Below are 20499 nucleotides of genomic sequence, written 5' to 3'. Positions count from 1 at the left end.
TGATACGATTGATCACATGATTTTATTGCAGAGATTGGAAGATGTTACGAGGATCAAAGGAACTGCATTAGACTGGTTCAAATCCTACTTATCAGATAGATTCCAGTTTGTCCATGTCAACAATGAATCTTCCAGACAAACAAGAGTTAGTTATGGAGTTCCACAAGGCTCAGTGTTAGGCCCAATACTTTTCACTTGGTACATGCTTCTGTTATGAGATGTCATCGGAAAGCACTGCATAAATTTCCATTGTTATGCAGCTGACATGTAGCTATATCTTTCTGTAAAACCAGACGAAACAAATCCGTTTGTAAAACTTGAAGAATATCTAAAAGACATAAAGGCCTGGATGACCAACAATTTTCTGCTTCTAAATTCAGACAAAACGGAAGTTATTGTACTTGGCCCTAAACACCTCAGAAACTCTTTCTCTAATCACTTAGTTAATCTGGATGACATTGTCTTTGCCTCGAGCACCACTGTGAGGAACTTTGGAGTCATCTTTGATGAGGATTTTTCCTTTAGCTACCATATGAAACAAGTGTCCAATATTGCCTTCTTTCATCTACGCAATATTGATAAAATCAGGAAATCCTGCCTAAGTGTGATGCAGCAAAGCTAATTCATGCGTTTGTTACTTCCAGGCTAGATTCTTGTAATTCCTTGTTGTTAGGATGTCCAAATTACTCATTAAAAACCCTGCAGTTGATCCAAAATGCTGCAGCAAGAGTACTGACGGGATTTAGCAAGAGAGATCATATTTCTCATTGGCTTCCTGTTAAATCAAGAATATAATTTAAAATTCTCCTGCTGACTTACAAAGCTCTTCATGACCTGGCTCCATCTTATCTCAGAGATCTTATAGAACCATATCACCCTGACAGACCTTTGCTCTCAGACCTCTGGCCTGATTGTGGTTCCCAGAGTTTCCAAAAGTAGAATGGGAGGCAGAGCCTTCAGTTTTCAGGCTCCTCTCCTGTGGAACCAGCTCCCAGTTTGGGTTTGAGGGGGAGAAACTCTCTATAGCTTTAAGGTTAGACTCAAAACTTTCCTTTTTGATAAAGCTTATAGTTAGAGCTGCTCAGGTAGACCTGAACCAACCCTTAGTTATGCTGTTATAGGCCGAGGCTGCTGGGGGACCTTGTTATGCACTAAGCCTCTTTCCTCACATTCTTTCACTCTGAAAAATATAAGTTCCCATAGTTTTTGCTTATTATCTGTTGACTCCATTCAGTTCCCTCTCTCGTGTAGTTTCTGTTCTTTCTTTTGCAGATGTCCCGTCATGGAGCTGCATGTCTCTGCTCTGTGATTGTCGGCCCCACCAACTGTCCATGTCTTGTATCTTTCTGCTGTCCTTTTCTCTCTCTGCTCTCCTCTCACCCCAACCGGTCGAGGCAGATGGCCGCCCACCTCTGAGCCTGGTTCTGTCGGAGGTTTCTTCCTGTTAAGAGGGAGCTTTTCTTTCTTCTGTTGAAGGTTTTTCACCCTTAAAGAGGAGTTTTTCACTCCTGGTTTATGTGGGAATTGTGGGGTTTCTCTGTATAATGTTGTAAAGTTCTGTTGTAAGGACTTTAATGTGCGAGACAGATGATAGAAAACAATTATAGTTAGTTTCAAAATTTAGTACCAAATGACAAGGCAATTTTTGATAGTCGATGGTACCAAAGTAATTTGGACGGTGCCATACAAATCCAGAAGTTCCCAGCCCTGCCCAAACCAAGATGTTTTTCGAAACCAAACCATGTGGTTTTGGTCCCTAAACCTAGGGACTGACGTTACTGAAATTAAGTCAGACGGATGAACCAATACAATACACCAAACACCGAAGCCAAGGTAAGGACTCATGTGGGACTCTCTGGTAGCAAATGAAAGAAACTCCGAATAGTCCTTTAAGCCTCTGTTTCTCCTATGAGTGTGACCTGCTGGCTCTGTGGGGGTCCACGGATTGGTTGAAACAAAGAGCGTTTTGTTGTGTTGGTAAATTGCTCAGTGACCCCTTTAAGAAAACATCATGTGTTCTTTTGCTCCCAATGTATCAAGGACACACACACATATAGCAGACCCACTAAAATAACTATACTTTGGGTTTCCGTAGGCTCCTTTTAAAAGTTCTCTAGTTCAGTGTTGTTTTGATGCATACATTTCTCTCAATGCAACAACAGGCCTTTGTGTTGCAGATGATTAATCGTTCACAATGGGAAAGGTCATGCTTTCAGTTGCCACAACTTGTTTTTCTGGTCAACACAAAAACATATTCCTCAGAAGGCTATACACACACACACACACACACACACACACACACACACACACACACACACACACACACACACACACACACACACACACACACACACACACACACAGAAACTGACAGTTAAAGACCAGTCATATGATAAGTAATTTCAGCACAGCCTATGTAATGCCTGGTATATGGACAGAGTGGCCGTGGGCCTGCCTCCGTTGCATTTTGACAGCACTTCAAACCACAAAAAATAGTGTGTTTGTGTGGAAGGTGCTTTATCTGTGGAAATACCCATTAAGGGTACTTCCAAAGCATCAAACTCCTCCAAGGTGTGTGAGAAAACTTTGTTCCAACAGAACAATCTACTGCTGTCAAACAGAAATGCTTCTGAAAATCTACGATGCTGTTCTGGACAAAAAGGCTGTTTGGATAACAGCCACTGAACAAAATTTTAAAAGTGTCAAAATTGAAAAACATAAACTGTTTAACATATAGGTAAAACATAGTGACAAAACAGTCAATAACAGCAGACACAATGACCATATGCACAATTCCTTGAGACATTTAGAATTTTTTTTTTTTAAATGGTTGTTTTGAAGACATCATTTGACCAAACATTCTCTGGCAAAGTTTATAATATGGATGAAGTAATGTGGGTCCATTTGTCTAAAACTTACTTACTTTATCCACCTCCAACAAGCTGCTCGTCATACCAGAATGAACAAAGATGTAGCATCAAGAGCTTTAAGTGTGTTAAATTGGTTGAGGGTGTTTGTTTTTTATTATTTAGGATTTCAGCTTTTAATTTGAAAGCATTTTTTGTTGTTGTTTTTCAAGTTAGTTATCCTTACTTTAAATTAGAATTAGCATTGTACCCAAACATTAAATAGCTTTAAAAAAAAAAAAGAAGTTATTATTATATTTTAATTGGATGCTTAGACTATCGACCAGTCTTCACAGACTGACTCAAAATAGTTCATTTTGGACACTGTATGCATGCATATGTGTGGTTCTATCTAAGCCACAGTTCTAATGAGGAATCTCTTGGATCGCAGGCTAAAGCACCGGAAAGCAGGGGCCTCTTAATGTCCTGATCCCCGATGTCTAAGCTGCCGCGCCACTGTTTGTCATCCTGAATGCCACAAGAGAGCTGGAATAATTTAGTCCACCAAACAACAAAGGAGGCACAAAAGGAAGGAGTGAGAGTGAGTTTGTGTGTGTCAGGAGGTGGGGGGAAGAAGTGTGTCTGGCTTGCCGTCCTTCAATAATGCAGCTGCCACCCAATCTGTCCCCCTGTGATGGGGACTATTGTTCTCTGGGCCTGAGCAGCGTGCACAGACAGAGGCTGGTGCTTTTTTTTTTTTAAAGAAAAAAACCCGTTCACCCCCACCAACACACACACACACACACACACACACACACACACACACACACACACACACACACATACATGCAGAACATGCCTGGTAATGCAGCAAGCACAGCAGCTTCAGTGCAGGTTGCCAGACGGAATCTTTGAGGAGTCAGCAGAAATATAACTGACACAGCAAATGAAAAAAAATGAAAAAAAAACAGAGGCAGTCGAGTAATGTTTGTGTGATTTCTGCAGCCTGAACTGATAGTCTTGCTTTTACTGTGACCTGTGAGCTTAAGAAAAATATGTATTTTAAACAAGGTAATAAAAAAAACATATTTGTCTAGTATTCAGAATTCAGAAAAGAACTGAAATCATTGTAATATGAACCAACTACTTTTAACTGTTTTTGAATGCTTTTTTTATTCATTACCACTCATCGACAGTGAAGTCGTATAGTTTGTGTTTCATGGGTCATTTGGCAGTAAATTATACTCTGAATATTGAGTTCATATTGCTGTTGGAGCTACACCATATTACAAAATAAAATCATCAACCGCAAAAAGAAAAAAATAATTGTGAAATATATGCCTCTATTGTGTTAAACTGATGATGATGATGATGATGGTGCTGGTAAAATCCTTATAAAATCATGTATAACCATCTCCTGCTACTGAAATCTCAGTGAAAGATCAGTGCAATGTACTATACAAACATTAATGTTTAGATCAGGTTCTATGAAATGAATCATGCTTGATACAAAAGAGACTTTATTAAAGTAAAACGGAGTAAAACGTTCTGCGCAGACGACTTCCGGCCTTCAAATGATTGTACATGCAGCATTGCAGGGCTGCACAGGAAGAGTTCAGTTACTGTTCAGGTATTTTAAGAATACGAGAGCATTCCCCTGTGCACTAACGTCAGAGCTGACATGCCCCCTGTTACTGGTTTATGCTATTCTCTGTACATCTAAACTACAAATCTGCCATATTACAATTAAATTACATCATGGATGTTGTTATTTGTTATATACAGCTGAGATGCACCGGCACTTTTTCAGTTTGTTTTTTTGCCCGTAAGACTAAGTGACATTTCACGACATTTTTGTCAGACAAAATATTTGGAATCTTTCCCCATTCATTTGCAAATGAATTCTGATTTGTGAGCATTTTGATTCGTCTAATAAGCTGAGAAAAATAAATACCTGCATACAACAATGTAAAAGTTTAATAAAGCTCCAATCAGTTCCTTTGGTTGAAATAATAAGTTCTTCAATTGATAAACTACCTATTAAGAATATAAATTATTCACCTGCCAGCATTTTAAATTCAAGTCTATATGACAAGATTATATGGAAAGAATAATTCGTCCACCCAATAAAGTCTATAAGTGTGTGTGTTTCGTAGGAGGGCCGCTGTGAGTCCTTCCATAGTGAGCAGATGCTGCAGCCTCCACCTCGGTGACCCAGCCTGCCTGCACTGCCTCTGCACTGCGCATCTCTGTGTGTGTCATGAACCAGGGTTAGCCCCGTTGGGGGTGTATGGAAGGATGAGCTCCCCTGAGGTCAGACCCTGACCAGTCCCTCTGGGCCAGCGCACGGCTGCCATTTGCCGGCTAAGCCCGGCAGTGAGCCAGTCTGCCACGCTGGCGACCGTCTGGGTGGGGGGGACAAAGAGGGTGCAGAGGGTGGGGGTGGGGTGTATGGATGGGCAAGGGTGGAAGAGGGTGTGGGGGCAACAGATGCCTGCTGAAGCCACAGGGGACCTCCCTGAAAGCATCCTCCTCCTCTACCCTCCCCTACTGCTCTCCTGCAACTGGTGGTGTCCTGATTCATTCTCAGTGATACATATCACCACTGTCTGTCCAATGTGGCCTTTGGGGGGTTGTGGTTAGCACTCACTTTCACCTCTGAGTTGTACAGACTCTCAGTTGGTTACGTCTGGTGCTGCCTCCAAGTTGCTAACTAAGGGATCAGAAAGGTCGTAGGTATGTGGAGATGTAGAAGTGAGACCATTATCATTGATCATCACTGGCTCCACTCTCATCATTATATAAAATATTCTATAACTGTTTTAGTTTAATTCAACTAAAGTAAAATGGAACCACCCCTCATGTTTTGGGGGAACCCCAACAAATCCCATGAGGAGCCTTACGACCACACAAAGCCCTTCTGTCTCCAATTCACTTGTGAACACATTCTCTACTTTATATCTAAATTAAAACCTGCCAAAGTCAACAAAACATTTCTGAAAATCCCTCTTGGCATATACTGATGTTCAACTTTCTGTATTAAAGAATGTGTAACTTTCTACCTGTAAAATAATTGAAAAAAGGCAAAACAACCCAATTATATCTTAAAATTAGAAGATATAACATTACACCATTATGCACAGGAGTAACATATACAGACAATATATGTTTTGGTAATGTGCTCAGGGAGGTTCATTATAAGAAAGTATGCATAAAAGGTGAACAACAAAACACTGCAACCAATGGCACAGCATGACAACAGTGTTCTGTGTTCTCTACCCTCTACCATGCCAAATGTGTGCTAACTCAAGCCGCAAACACAAAAATAGAAACGAAAACTACTTACCACACAGTTTCAAGAGAAACAGCAAGGCAGCAAAAGGGACAAGGCAACAACTCCTACAATTTTGCTCCTGAAACGTTACCTTTGGTCATTAAAGCAGCAATGCTGAAAATCAGAAAGTCTAAAGCGGGTAATTTCCTGATAACGGTGTTGGTAAATTAAGCCCAGAAGTAATGCAAAATTCCTTTTTAAAGGAAAAAAAAGGTCAAATCTCAGTATCCGCTAGAAAGTTGGAGAAAGTAAAGTAGTTAGTCAAAGTGGTTCCCAGCAAGACCGGTTTCCAGGTTGAGTTATGCAGCAATCCTAAGATATCAACTTTAAGTTGTCCTTTTTGGTTGAGAAGCAGAGTGCAGAGTCCTGAAGCTGCAGGACGAGCAGTGTGACTGACAACAGATGGAGTGTAAGACATCTACCATCCCCTCCTCACACACGACTCTGGCCACTGACCAATACGAATGCACACCACGAACACGCGTCTCACTTCCCTGTCTCCCCCGAAGCTTATTCTGTCCACACGCCAGTCACCCACTTCTGCTCAGATATGGAAGGATAACTCCACCCCCTGCCCCCCTCCCCCCTGCCAAACACACACAAAAACACAAACACACACACACACACACACACACACATCTCAAGCCCATCCACTGGCTCGAGCCTTGAATGGACGAGAAGGCGTGAGTTGACAATGGTGGGGAGGGGGACACAAAGGAGGGCCCTCGGCAGGCAGCTGCACACAGCCACACCATGCTTAGGGCCATTACACACACACACACACACACACACACACACACACACACACACACACACACACACACACACACACACACACACACACACACACACACACACACACACACACACACACACACACACACACACAGAAATACAGATACATGAGGAGAAGGAGTGAGTGAAAAAAACACACACAGGACCCAGAAATGAGCTCTGCGGAACACCTGGCCCACTGGAGACGGCTGCTGCCTTCGGCCTCTTTGTTTCATGGGTAGGGGGACTGGCTTGACTCAGACAATGAGACGAATTATGTTAAAAGCAGTGTGTGCTCTCTAAATGGGTGTCAGGAGCACGAGAGCCCAAGTGTGCGCGCGTATGTGTATATCTGATGGAAAGTTAGCAGGTGGGGAAGAAAGCAGTGAAGACAGAAAGACTTCAAACTAACCAGGCAAAAAGAGGAAAAGAGTGGGACATGACAGAAGAAGAAACAAAAAATAGCAAGAGTAAGACATTATGGTTTGGACAAAGGCCTTAAAAAAAATGGCGACGCCTTTTCAAAGGCCCGACATTCTGCGGCAGGGTGATAGTTTTGGTTTAAAGGAGGTCAGGCTGAAAGAAAGGCTGTCTGTCGGGTTGGACTTCAACAGTTCCAGTTAAAGAGCCATTTCAACTTCAGAAAAGAGAAAGGAGGCTTTATATGTATCCCCCAATACTGTCAATGGAACAAAATGTGATATACCCTTCAGAAGGAAAGAGTACAGAGCAAGATTGAATACACTAAACAATAACCTGTCATCCTGTCAAGAAACGGAATCCTTGTGAAATTATGTATAGAAAGAGAAAACACCCAAATAAAACAGTATTATGTAAAACAGAGCCTCACTTTGTTCTAAACAGGAGGATTGTAATCTACCATTTCAGGGGAGTAGATAAAAATGTCTTTGAGCTAAATGCTGATGTCAGCTAAATGTTGTTTAGCAAGTTCACCATCTTATTTGGTATCTGGTCATAACAAAGTGTAAGACAAGTTCAAAGTTTGACTTAATGATGGCTGTTTGAATGTTTAAGTGTTCAATAATGTCTTAATTCAACCTTTCAAAGGACAGTTTGACCTTTGACATTCAATATCTCTTTGCTAACCTCTTCTTATCTCATGGAAAGTGACGTGTGTCATGTTTCCTGTTTTAAATAAACATTGCTAGCAGACAATGTGGACATTTCAGTTGGGCCCATGCAGTCTTATTGAAAGGTTATTTGTGGGAGGTGCCATTCAAACCGCATAGACTACAGAAACATTTGAATGGAGCATCTTCAAATGTCACCCTTAATCTAAAGCCATGTTTTTGAACATGGTAGAGCCTGGGAGAGGCATCTGTCCTGCCCCAGCCTATCACCTGCAGCTGCCTGTCTGCACACCTGCTTCCCATTAGTCATCACACCCAGTATAAAGATACTTCATTAGGCAGCGGTCCCTCATTTGCCTTTTGTTTTTATCTGCCAGTCTCAGTTTGGAAGACCAAGGAACAGAGAAAAGACTAGTTTTGGCCTCTGATCTGTTCTTAGTAATTGCATTAATCCTCACACTAGTGCCATTTTCTTCAGGTCCATCTCCTGTTTGGGGGAAACATAACACCAATGTTAGTCACCAATTTACCTAATTCAACTGCTTTCTGCATTAAGTTTGAGCAATGTGTATCCTAGAGCAGGGGTCTTCAACGTTTTTCAGGCCAAGGACCCCCAAACTGAAAGAGAGATGGAGCAGGGACCCCTACTATATATATTGTATAAAATGGTGTTTTATATTAAACTGGAGGAGTGCAGGAGGCTTGGCGGGACAGGTCCAAGCTAGTCTCGCGCTGCGAGTGAACCGCTGTCTAGCTTGAGAAAGCTCCTGTGTGTCGCTGAATGTGTGACTGAAAGATAACATCTTCTGCCTCCATTTATCCATTCGCTACAATATATTAGATTCATGTTCATGTGTATTAAAGACATTTAAATTTGCGGGAAAAAAATTGGGGTAAAAAAATATGAAAAATTGTCTAATCAACCAAAACTTTGACGACCCCCTGCAGTACTTCCGCGGACCCCCTGTTGAAGACTTCTGTCCTAGAGGATTACTGGTACCAATGAAGATGGATAGTAATATGCGGTTAGTGAATTTCTTGTCTAACCTATGTTTCAATTGTATTTATGTAGTGCCACACATTGACTTTATATAAAAGTGGATGTAGCTTCCAGGTCTGGAAAATGAGGTCTATGCGGAAGTGCCTTAACCTGCAGTACCACCGAGTACCGCTACAGGTTGGCTCCAAAAAGCCTCCAAAACCAAAAATGCTATCCTGAAATAGCACATAAGTATAAAATTGGTTAGAAGGTGACACACAATATAGATTTAGTGGGCCAAAAGCTATTTCTCAATGTTAATAAAAGTGTAAAATAATTAGTAGATCTTCTGCCTATGGTTCATCCTTCCACAAACTTTCATGAAAATCAGGCCGGCAGTTTCTCGGCAATTCTTCAGACAAACAAGCAAAATGCAGACAAAACACAGCCTCCAAAGTAACAGATAGGAAACATGGGTGTTATTGCACCTGATGTTTACACTGATAATTATAAAGACAAAAAAATGCTGTTAACCCAGCATGCCTAAACTTGCTGACTGAAACCCAGGCTATGCAAATCGGTGGACTATGCAGAGTTTGGTAGTTTAGTCTTCAGCCATTGTATCAGTGTACCATTCAAAGTGTTGTATATCTGGTTCTGGTTCATATGTGCAAATATACCTTCTCTGGAACACAATATATACTTGGCAAACCGCATCACGTACCCAAACCTGTCAGTTTATCAAACACACCTTCAACATAATAGATGGTTGTTATCACTCAAACTGAAGTCTATAAATTGGATCCAAACACGTTTCCCTTTTTGAAAGTTAAATCCAACACTAATAACTGATTTTTGTGAGGGAGTCAAAAACCCAAAATTTAAAATTTTTAAAATCGGAGAGAAAATGACAAAAGCAACAACATATAGCAACGACCAGTGATACAAGTAAACAACAGGTAAACCTTGCCACATTGCAAAGAGTACATTTCCCCTTGCCAAACAAAGACTTGTGCCCTTAACTGATTAAAAGTACATCTGACTTCATCTTTCAAAATGTCCCAAAGCCCAAGCAGACCGGCTGGTCGTGAAAGTAAGCTACCATTCAACCAATAATTGTAAGGGAGTAATCATTTGTTTTCACTGATTTGATTTCACTTTACTGCCAGGTTACCTAGTCTGAAATTTGGCTTGCATCAAAAGGCATATAGTATTTCACCTAAATAACAACACTGAATATTTAGTGCATATAGCCAGGCACAATTACAATTACTGCAAACATAAAATAAATACCTCATCAGACATAATGCTATTTATTATCGGTGATAATTACATTTTATATACACAAAGTCCTGTATGAATAAACCTGATCCAACAAGAACTAGCTGTGCAAACTTCATTTCTGATATTGGGACATTTTGCAAATTTCAATAAAAACAAGAATCTATGATATTTTGGGGGGTTAACATTGCTGAACCTTTATTTACATGACAAAAGTAGACAAAAAAGATTTCTGATGTTTTCACTATCCAACTTGATTGTATTTTGTAAATGTATATAAATTTAGATGTCCTTTTTTTTAATCATATGAAGACATTGTTACATTACTTAGCAACATTTACATAATGAAGTTTAGTTTTTGCATTTGTAAGTTATCAAAGTTCATTAGATTTTGCCAACTTCATTGATATCACATCTTTTACAAAGGAAGCATTTAATGTTCACAGAAAAGAAAAAAATGGATTGAATAATATCAATGAAAAATGTAAGTAAATAAGTGATATTTACTTAATAAATTTCACCTATAACTACAATTTCACTATAATTTGTTCGTTTATCAGTCATTTTTATCTTCATACTGCTGTTCTTCTTCTATCTCTAGCTTTTATCATCCACCCCCACCCTGCTCTGACTTGCAGTGACTCCGTAATTGGGGCTCAGCTGACAGGTTTTCCCCTTGGGGAGCAGGAGCCATGTGGACCATCTGCCTGTAGTCGCAGATTGAACAGGTGTCCTGCTCCCGGGCCGCCTGCCTGCACCTTACCAAGCCTGCGGATCGCAGCGCGGCGCGGCACAGAGCTGCACGGTGTGGCCGCTGTTTACACAAGATAAATTGGAGCAGTTTTGTTTGACCTGAGCAACATTTCTGCCTCAAACAAAAGATGAAGCATATGGAAGTGCCACCTAATCTGACAGAATGATCACAGCCGTGAAAGTAAAGCCTGTTATTGCATGTTTGAGCCGGTTTAACTTGTTTTTTTTATTTTTATACATCTGTTCTTAAAACATTTTCTTAAATGGATCCATGTATTTTAATAAGCGTTAGTTAAATTGTGTGTGCAACCCAGATATTCCACAATTATCTCACTTTTGTTTATACCTTCATCAAATTAAGGAGTTTTGCAGGGACCTTCTCTTTTCTATTTGGCCCCTTGTGTGGCTGTGTTGGCTGACATATGGGACAAAATCCCACTTTGATGTTATTTTAAGCGCAGATGTGATTTTGGTCTAAAAAGAGAGATGTCCATCGTAAGTTTGCCCTGTGTTCGGAAAAACCTTTGTATGTGATTTGTACAACAATATACAGCCTAACTTACTAACAGGTAAATAAATGAATTTTGAGCCTCATATTTAGGTAATGTCCTTAGAGTGGGGGAAAACAAATGCACAGAGAGGAGAATATTTAAACTCCACACACACAACACACCACCTCTAGTCTCATCAAAACTACATAAAACGGCATAACAGTACCACATAAACAGATTTTTATACCTGCATACATTACAACAAAAAACAAATGAATGAATATCAAAGTACTCTCTGCCCTGCATTACATTAAATTGACAAATTTCACATTCTGCAGTTTACTACACAACTACACACTATTTTTGTTTCTAAATGTCCTCACCTAATCCAGTCAACATACTTTAACAAATTCAAAACTGCTTGACATCATTGCATCGCATATACCCCATAAATAAATGATGAACCTGAGATGACTGCCTTTCAGTATTTTGCAGTGTGTCTTGGATTTCAAAAAACATTATCTACTATTTTTAATGAAACTATCAATGTATAACTTATTGTCGCTGATGCTGTTCACACGGAATATGCTTGTGTGTGTACTGTGTCTTATCTGTTTTATTTCTTATTTCTTTCTTAGAAAAGAGATCTCTATCTAGATGGATGGATAAATGGATAGATTACTTTAGTAATCCTTGGAGGGACTTTAAAGTGTCATAGCTGCCAAATACAATAAAATACAAGATAAAAAACTTTATAAAATAGACATTTTCTCTGAGTTCATACTGTAAATGAGGAACTACCAAATCGGATGTTTTTGGTTTCTAATTTCCCTACTTAACATTTTATATTTATAAATAGCTTTTTCAATACCTGTATATGTGTGTGTCTCAGTGATTATCAGTGTTTCTCAGAGCTCAGTGAGCACTATTGTCATCATGAGCAGGGTTGTCGGACACCATAGGTCAAAGGAATCTGTCCAAAAAACACACATTTCACAGCAATTCTCTGCAGAGTATTTTTTTTTTTTAACATGAGTAAAATCAATCAACTGAGTGACGAGAAAAAAAAATCGAAAAGGACAGAGGAGAGAGAGTGGGAGGAAAGATAATCCAGGCAGAGGGAAGGATGAATGTGTTAGTAAAGAAACAGCAGGAGAAGGGGCTGCAGCAGACCTTCAATCAGCCCAATGGATAAACACTGATCTGGGTAGCAAGGATTACTCCAGCCCCCTTAACAAGGCCTGAGGGGTGGAAACAGGGAGAGGAAGAGGTAGTCCAGCTGCTATCAATCACACACACACACACACACACACACACACACACACACACACACACACACACACACACACACACACACACACACACACACACACACACACTTTACAGGCATAACAGACCCTACACATGCTCCTACCTTTGGAGAGGGAGGCCAAACAAACCAGACGAGACCACATTGTGTGTGTGTGTGTGTGTGTGTGTGTGTGTGTGTGTGTGTGTGTGTGTGTGTGTGTGTGTGTGTGTGTGTGTGTGTGTGTGTGTGTGTGTGTGTGTGTGTGTGTGTGTGTGTGGCGGGGGAAGGGACGGGGTCACAGAAGACTTTGAAGGCACAAAAGGTTGGCCTTAGGGCCAGTGGCCTCTGGGTCATTTAAGGAGGCAGCATGGAAACATGTAAGCGCACACACACACACACACACACACACACACACACACACACACACACACACACACACACACACACACACACACACACACACACACACACACACACACACACACGTATACACACACATGCACACACCACCTGCTGTTTCCTGCAGGCTTGTGTTTGGTGTAATGGAGATGGAGTGATTCAGCAGCCACACAAAGTAAAGACACATTGCTGAGATTTACCACATATCTCAGGCTAATAAAACCTCCATGGAAACCTGCTGTAAATCTTTGGAGTTGTAGTTTTGGAAGAGAAAAGTTAAGATAACGTTGTACTGCCACATTAATGGGAGAAAATAAGAGAAGGAACATATATGTTTTTACTTTTAATTTTTTTTCGAGAATGAAGTCGATAATTTAAGATTGAAGTCTGACGTTTTGAGAATAAATCAAACTAAAACTTTGCTGCATATACTTTCACAAAATGTCTGATTATAATGTATTTCAGAGAGACATTAAACACATAAACAGTGGTGTAATAAACATTAGGACTTCGAAGAGATTGTGCTGCAACTTGCACTTTGTTCAGAAGGAGAAATGACAAACTTGGTCTGAGCTGTGTGCAATACAGAAATGGACATGTTGTATCACAAGACACAATGAGACAATGGATCGGGTTGTTTGATCCTGAAGGTGTGAAACTCAGTCTGAGACAAAGACTTTACTGCAACAAGGGTCCCAATGCACTTTGGTGTATTTCAATCAGTGGTTGTACTGATGGTTCCAGGCTCTACGTTGTTTGGATGGAAGCCTAAAACAAAAAATGAAAAAAAAAAAAAAAAGGAATAGTAGAAAACTTGATCCTCCCCATTGTGCATTTGGGAGGACCCCCAGCGTGATTTCTTACTGACACGAGGAGCATAAAATAGTCCCAACATATCCTCTCTGTTTTGCAGTCAGGATTCGACTGCAGCTTGCACAAATGTGGCCGCCTTTCCCAGGGTTTTGTGGTTTACCCTTCTGAACAGACGCAATTTTAAGCATAATCCCTTCAAAGTCCTAATGCTTGTTACCACACTGTGTTTATGCCCAAAAAGAGAAATAATGTCCTCGTTACCAAAACCAATTCTGAAGCGCAATTTCACCAGTTCGTAGCAGTTTATTCGCAAAAGCTAGTAGTCTGATTTATTCTCAAAAGTTCAACTTTTATTTTGAAGTATTGATTTTATTTTCAACATTTTGACTTTATTCCCAGAATGCAAAATTAATTTAATAAAATCTTCCTTCTCTAATTTGTTTTTTATTGTGGCCCTAGTACTAGTAAAAATGTAAAACAGGCTGATCACTAGTTCACAGAAACAATTGTAACTCAAAGAAATTTTGATTATATAAATGTCTGAAACATGAAAAAAAAATTGTGGGTTATTAAATGACATAATAAATGCATAAATGCACTAACTCTCTCAATAGATTATTGACATTATACTGAGCTGTTTGCTGGAAAATCACTACACAAAACCACCTCTGGCAAAATGTGAATCAGAAGAAATATTTTCAGTCAAGTGTTTACAAAAGAAAAAAGAAAAGCTTTGCTACCATCTTGCTTTGTGGTGTCTCCCTCTGAGAATTGTACTGCCAGTTTAGAAGATGAAAAAATATTTCAGTTCTAACCCCTGAATGTCTCTGCTATCCTGATGTCACAAGTGTTCCTGGAGCACAATGGGATTTAGTTTTTTACCAGAAAGAGAACATCGGCACATTTTCATCAGTGAGAGTCAGGATAATCTGGGAATGAAAACCCAGGACGTTCTGATTGCATTGTTTAGTTATGGAGGTACTTTGACATGCTTTTGGAATGAAATGGAAATATGGAACTTTGAATTCCATGTTTACATGTCATTTTCTTACTTTTACATAGTCTATAGTAAGACACACACATACACACACACACACTCTCACACACACACGTAAATTCACAGCTCTCTGATTAAGTCATGATAGATCGTCCCCACAGGACCTGGCCTATTGAGCACTGTGTGTGTGTGTGTGTGTGTGTGTGTGTGTGTGTGTGTGTGTGTGTGTGTGTGTGTGTGTGTGTGTGTGTGTGTGTGTGTGTGTGTGTGTGTGTGTGTGTGTGTGTGTGTGTGTGTGTGTGTGTGTGTGTGCGCACAAGTGCGGCCATGTGTCTGACTATGTGCAGGTGTGTGAAAGTGTGTGTGTGACATTGGGGCGAGTGCCGGGTCAGCGGGGTCAGCGAGGAACAAAAGCCCGGAGCAGCTCCCAGCTGCCGGGCCAAACGTCATCCGCCCAACCCCTGCCCCTCCCATCCCCCGGGCTTTTCAATGGGAGCGTGCCGCGGCCCTGCTTCTGCTGACACATGGATATTTACACACGCACGCACGCACGCACACACACACATGCACAGGTCCACAGTCATGTCTAGATCTCGCTGCAGCAGGCGAAGGGGGTGAAAGGTCACATGGGGACATATGCAGAGCCTGCATGGATGCAAATGCACCGCGCAGACTGAACTTACACAGCACTGCTTCCCCTCAGATGTATTTAAAGATATCTCACAGTGCTACAGGAACTTTGGAAGTATGCCATAAAATCCGACATTAAAAGAAAAAGGAATGAATATATTGCTTTACGGCAGGAACAGATAAATACCAGTATCCATGGTCTCATTGGCTGTGTTGAGTGACTGAACCTTTCACAGAGGATTAGACAACACATTACTGTGAAAACCAAAATATCTTGTTCAACAATGCAGACATCCACTTTGCATATAAGCACAAAGAGCTGAGAGACTAAGTGGGAGAAATAATTTCTGTGTGCAAGAAGAGTGACGCAAACTGAACATGCTCAGTGAGGGAATTGTTTCTTCAGACTAAATTATGTTACAATTTGACCTTTTCATATTCTAATAAGACAGAAAAGTATTCAAAGGTTTTAAATTTATCTTTCCTGAACACCAGCAACACCCAAAATTAATGCATTCAACATTAATTCATTCATTCATTTCTTGTGTTTCTAACAGTACTTTTACTGCATCAAGCTTTTTTTCACAACCAAAAGAGAAGAACTACTGCTTAGTTATGATCGACTGATTAATTAATAACTCTTTATTGTTAGGATAGTCTTGTGAAATTTGTCTTACACCCCAACTAGTATATATAAACACCAATAAGTATTTGTAATAAGTATTTACCAATTCATATATATATACCAATAAGTATTCGTATTACTGCATCAATTTAATCCCTTTTTAAAATATCTTTCAGGGTCTGTGAGTGTATCTATGGTGCTATTTAACATTTACATATGATTTTACTGAAGTTAATAACAAATTTTATTAATCTCTAAGTAAATATTTAGGACGTTAACTCTTTCAGCAGAGATAACTATTGTGTTGAAGCAGGTCTGTAATGATTATAATCGTTTAACTTTTAAGATTACACGTCGTCTACAACACTCATTTTATGGAGCTAAATCTGTTGTTGCATTTATATTTAACTTCTCTTCAATCAGCCAAAGCCAGACAACACATTTTATAAAAATGGTCTTAAATTAAATTATTTTATAACATTAAGTTATTCATGTCTGCAGAATCATAATGTATCTGGATAAAAACAGGAATCTTAGCTTATCACTTACTTTCACATGGCATCCATCCCGTCTTGAATTAATTCTGCATCACATACTGTCAAACTGTCCCTGAAAACAAGCCTGAGTAAAACAGGAGTGTCATGCAGGAGCTGCTTTTCCAGTAATTAGAGCTGCTTTCTGCGTGTGTGTGTGTGTGTGTGTGTGTGTGTGTGTGTGTGTGTGTGTGTGTGTGTGTGTGTGTGTGTGTGTGTGTGTGTGTGTGTGTGTGTGAATATTTTCATATCTCTGCCTGACTGTCTCCACCCAGTGGCCATGTTTCTTTCGCCTACAAGTCAAACATGTTCAACTGCTCTTGCTACAACAAGCAGCAAAGTATGGAGCAATATATCACGTTTTATTGGTTTGCTTCAGTTAATGCAATAAATGCTTTTACTTTTTCACCTGTATGTGTTTTGTGTTGAATATTTTCTGTTGTTGTGTGTGTGGGAACTGTTTGTTTACAGTGTGCATCGTCCACTGCTTAAGACAGATTTCTATTTTATGCAATTCTAATGAACAATAAAGTAAACTATATTTTAACAATAATAAATCAGTCAAATTATAAGCAATTTCTTAAAATGTGCAAAAATGAGCTTCATTAACTGGATCAATCTATTCTTTGTAATCGTGGACATGTTTTGCTGTGATGGGAAACAAAAGTGGCTAAACAAACAACTGAATTTTATGACATGCAGTACATTGTTGAAAAAGGTGCAAAAAGATTTGAATTTCTTTATTAATGTATAAATATAGTAGTGTGGTTATTTAAAGCTAATTTATGGATGTTTTCAGTTTTCCGTTGCCTTTAAGGGAATTTCATTCTATATAAAATCATGTCATCGCTCAACATTTCTGGTAAAAAATATAGTAACAAAGGACTTTTTGGATAAACACTGTACAACAATTACTTTCAATATGTGTATTGTCAAGCTAGTAACAATAGGGACAAAGGACAAGAAACCAAAGACCACATTTTGTAATAAGTGTGATATTTTGTATTTGTTTATTAGCAGAACAGATTCCTTTATTTTGATATTAGAGACAAAAACTGAATATTTTGTTACATCGTTGAAACAGAAATAACAACAGCTGTAAAAAAGTAAATCTAAAACCCCCCTTTTCTTAATAAAGTCAATACTGATCTACTTTATGTTGACTTACATATCTTTGTGAACTTTCCCCCCATTCTTCTACAATACAGTGCTATCATAAAAAATAATCAGCAACACTGGAAGAGCCTGCAGTCATTTAAAAAAGCAGAAAGGCCTGAGGATTCCTAACATCCTGTCCCGAATATAAATGCACCACATCTTTATTAACTGACGTCATTATCAAATATACAGTGGAGACTCGACATAAAGGAGTGTGGTGGTGGGGGGGTGGTTTGGCTGCAGGAGGGACTGATTGGGGGAGTGGTTCAGGGAACAGTGCCTAGAAGAGGTTTAATTAGCCCCAGCTGAATCAAATCCCTGATTGTCCCTCTCTTCCTCCTTAAAAAACAAGTAGCAGGACACCAGAGGTCTCGCACTCCTCCAGAGACTGGGCTGGGCTGGGCTGGCTGTAGACCAAATGTGCTCAGATGCTTGTCAGGAGAACACACAGTCCTTGATATATTGTTGGTGTTTGAATAAACACGTCAGAAACTGTACTTTGGCTGGTTGTTGTTCGTTTGTGCTGGAAGAACCCACGGTGATGCCAAGATGTCTGTCACAAGGAGTAACCTAGTGATGGTGAGATGAAGCCTCATGAGGCATCGAACCACTTCAGCCAATTGGTTCGAGAAAGGGTTCATTTCATGTGCACACGAAACCACCTACTGGCCAAGTGTATAATCACAGGCAGCTGTATCTGAACCACATAATGTGATGCATTGGATTTTTGTGTCTGTTATGGCTGTTGGGAATGACTATGAATTACAAAAATGTATGACCAAATAATTTCTGTACATAAATTATCACATATGTGCATAATAAAATATTTTTGAATGTATTCTGTGTGTGTACATTTTCCCAAAATATGATATGGCAGGTTGTGTAATAATGTTTTTCTGTCACTTTAGGAAAATGGCATGGGCTTAAGCAGGCAGAGGACAGTGAAAGTGCTTGTGGAACTAGGAAGAGGGGACTGAATATGCTTGTGTAACTTGGACAATGATGTACAGGACAGGGGACATTTTATTCATTTTTATTCAGAAATAACAGTTTCTCAACCGTTTTTGGTTTTAAACGATTCCTTTTTTTTGACACAACCTCTCCGGCCTTTGAAAACACCCTTTCACAGGGTACAGAAGATGCTGGCGTGCACAAAAACGCAAGAACAAGTCTATATAAATTTGGATACAGTAATTTTTGCCTCTCCCAGTACTCCAGAGGGTTTTCCAGCCTGTTTATATTTGGCTCTGACAGGTAGCGCTGGACCTCCACAGGGCATCTGCTGTTACATCTTGAGTCTTCCGTGCCTCCATGACGCTGGTGTCTAAACGATGCCACAGTTTGCTACCGAAGAGGAAACCACAGATCATGTTACTAAGTGTTCTCATAGGAATAATTGATCTCAAAATGTAAAATAATAGATTACCTCCTGTGACATCATGAGAGGTGGAAGCCTGGGGGATTTCCTCTCTGCTTTGTTTTGACCGTATAATGGTGGCACACTCGGAGGTCAGTCGTTTGATGGCTTCGGTGGCTTTTGTTTGGCTGAAAAATCCTATTGCTTTAAATCGGGGGTCCAGGAGGGTAGCAAGAGACACGATGCTCATCGACTGCAAAGTGTACAGCTTCTCCCGGAGTTGCCTGATGAGCTGGTCTCCCATTTCCAACGCTGCTGCAGGTGCCGGCTTTGTTATTTCCTCCTGAAGGGTGTGATCCAGCATCTTCACGAGGGGGACAACTTTGGAGGCAGACACATTTTCCTCTGCCGACAGCTCTACAGTGGCATCATAGAAGGGAGACAGCAAAGAAAGGCACCCTCCAACAATGTTGAACTCTTCTGATGTTAGGAAGGGGATGTCATGTTGTAACCCAGCTAACGCTGCTCCTACTGGCTCCCTTTGCTCCACCAAACGTTGCAGCATCAAATATGTGCTGTTCCATCTGGTCTCCACTTCTTGCATGAGCTTCATGTTTGCCATCCCCAGATAAAGTTGCACTTGTGTAAGCTTCTCCTTTAAAGATACAGATGAGTAGGCCATTAAATCACTGCAGTAGGAACACAGACAAACTATTAGCGTTATTAGAAATTGGAATAAAGGGAAAGAGCATACCTTAGCAGTGGTGCTGCTTCTAAAGAAGCCAACCAGCTTCCGTGCTTTGGCCCGGATGCCAGAGAGCACAGGCTGCTGGTCAAGTGTCTTCTTCACGATCAGATTCAGTGTGTGTGCAATGCAAACATGGTGCCGAAGCTTCAGCTCTCTCACACTGGCAACCATAGTGGGAGCACCATCAGTGACCATACATGTCACCTTATTGGCGATTCCCCATTCCTCCATCAAGGAGGCTTTCACACGAGCTATATTTTCAGCAGTGTGTGATTGGGGGAATGCCTGCACTCCTAACAGCACTGAACTGAGTGTGGTTTTCTCACCCACAAAATGGCATGTTACAGCCAGGTAGGCATCCATATTGATGGATGTCCACATGTCCGAAGTAAGGCTAAC

At 40.3% G+C, this 20499-nt stretch overlaps 1 protein-coding gene across 1 annotated transcript; it reads right to left on the bottom strand.

Annotated features, from left to right (window-relative positions):
* Positions 1-5104: 5104 nt before the first annotated feature.
* Positions 5105-20271, bottom strand: LOC138629604 (E3 SUMO-protein ligase ZBED1-like). Its single transcript, XM_069713417.1, has 5 exons — positions 20107-20271; positions 19422-20007; positions 19248-19319; positions 10971-11119; positions 5105-5251 (listed from the first exon to the last, which is right to left on the bottom strand). Exons 1-5 carry the CDS (start codon positions 20269-20271, stop codon positions 5105-5107), a joined length of 1119 nt encoding a protein of 372 aa, XP_069569518.1.
* Positions 20272-20499: the final 228 nt, after the last annotated feature.

The sequence above is a fragment of the Brachyistius frenatus genome, unplaced genomic scaffold (genome assembly GCF_029030835.1).
Source record: "Brachyistius frenatus isolate BFR_SWC_R1_liver_20210118 unplaced genomic scaffold, ASM2903083v1 Contig_118, whole genome shotgun sequence".
NCBI lineage: Eukaryota > Metazoa > Chordata > Actinopteri > Embiotocidae > Brachyistius > Brachyistius frenatus.
Note: the sequence above shows the minus strand (reverse complement) of the source record. Positions and strands in the feature narration are given on the sequence as shown.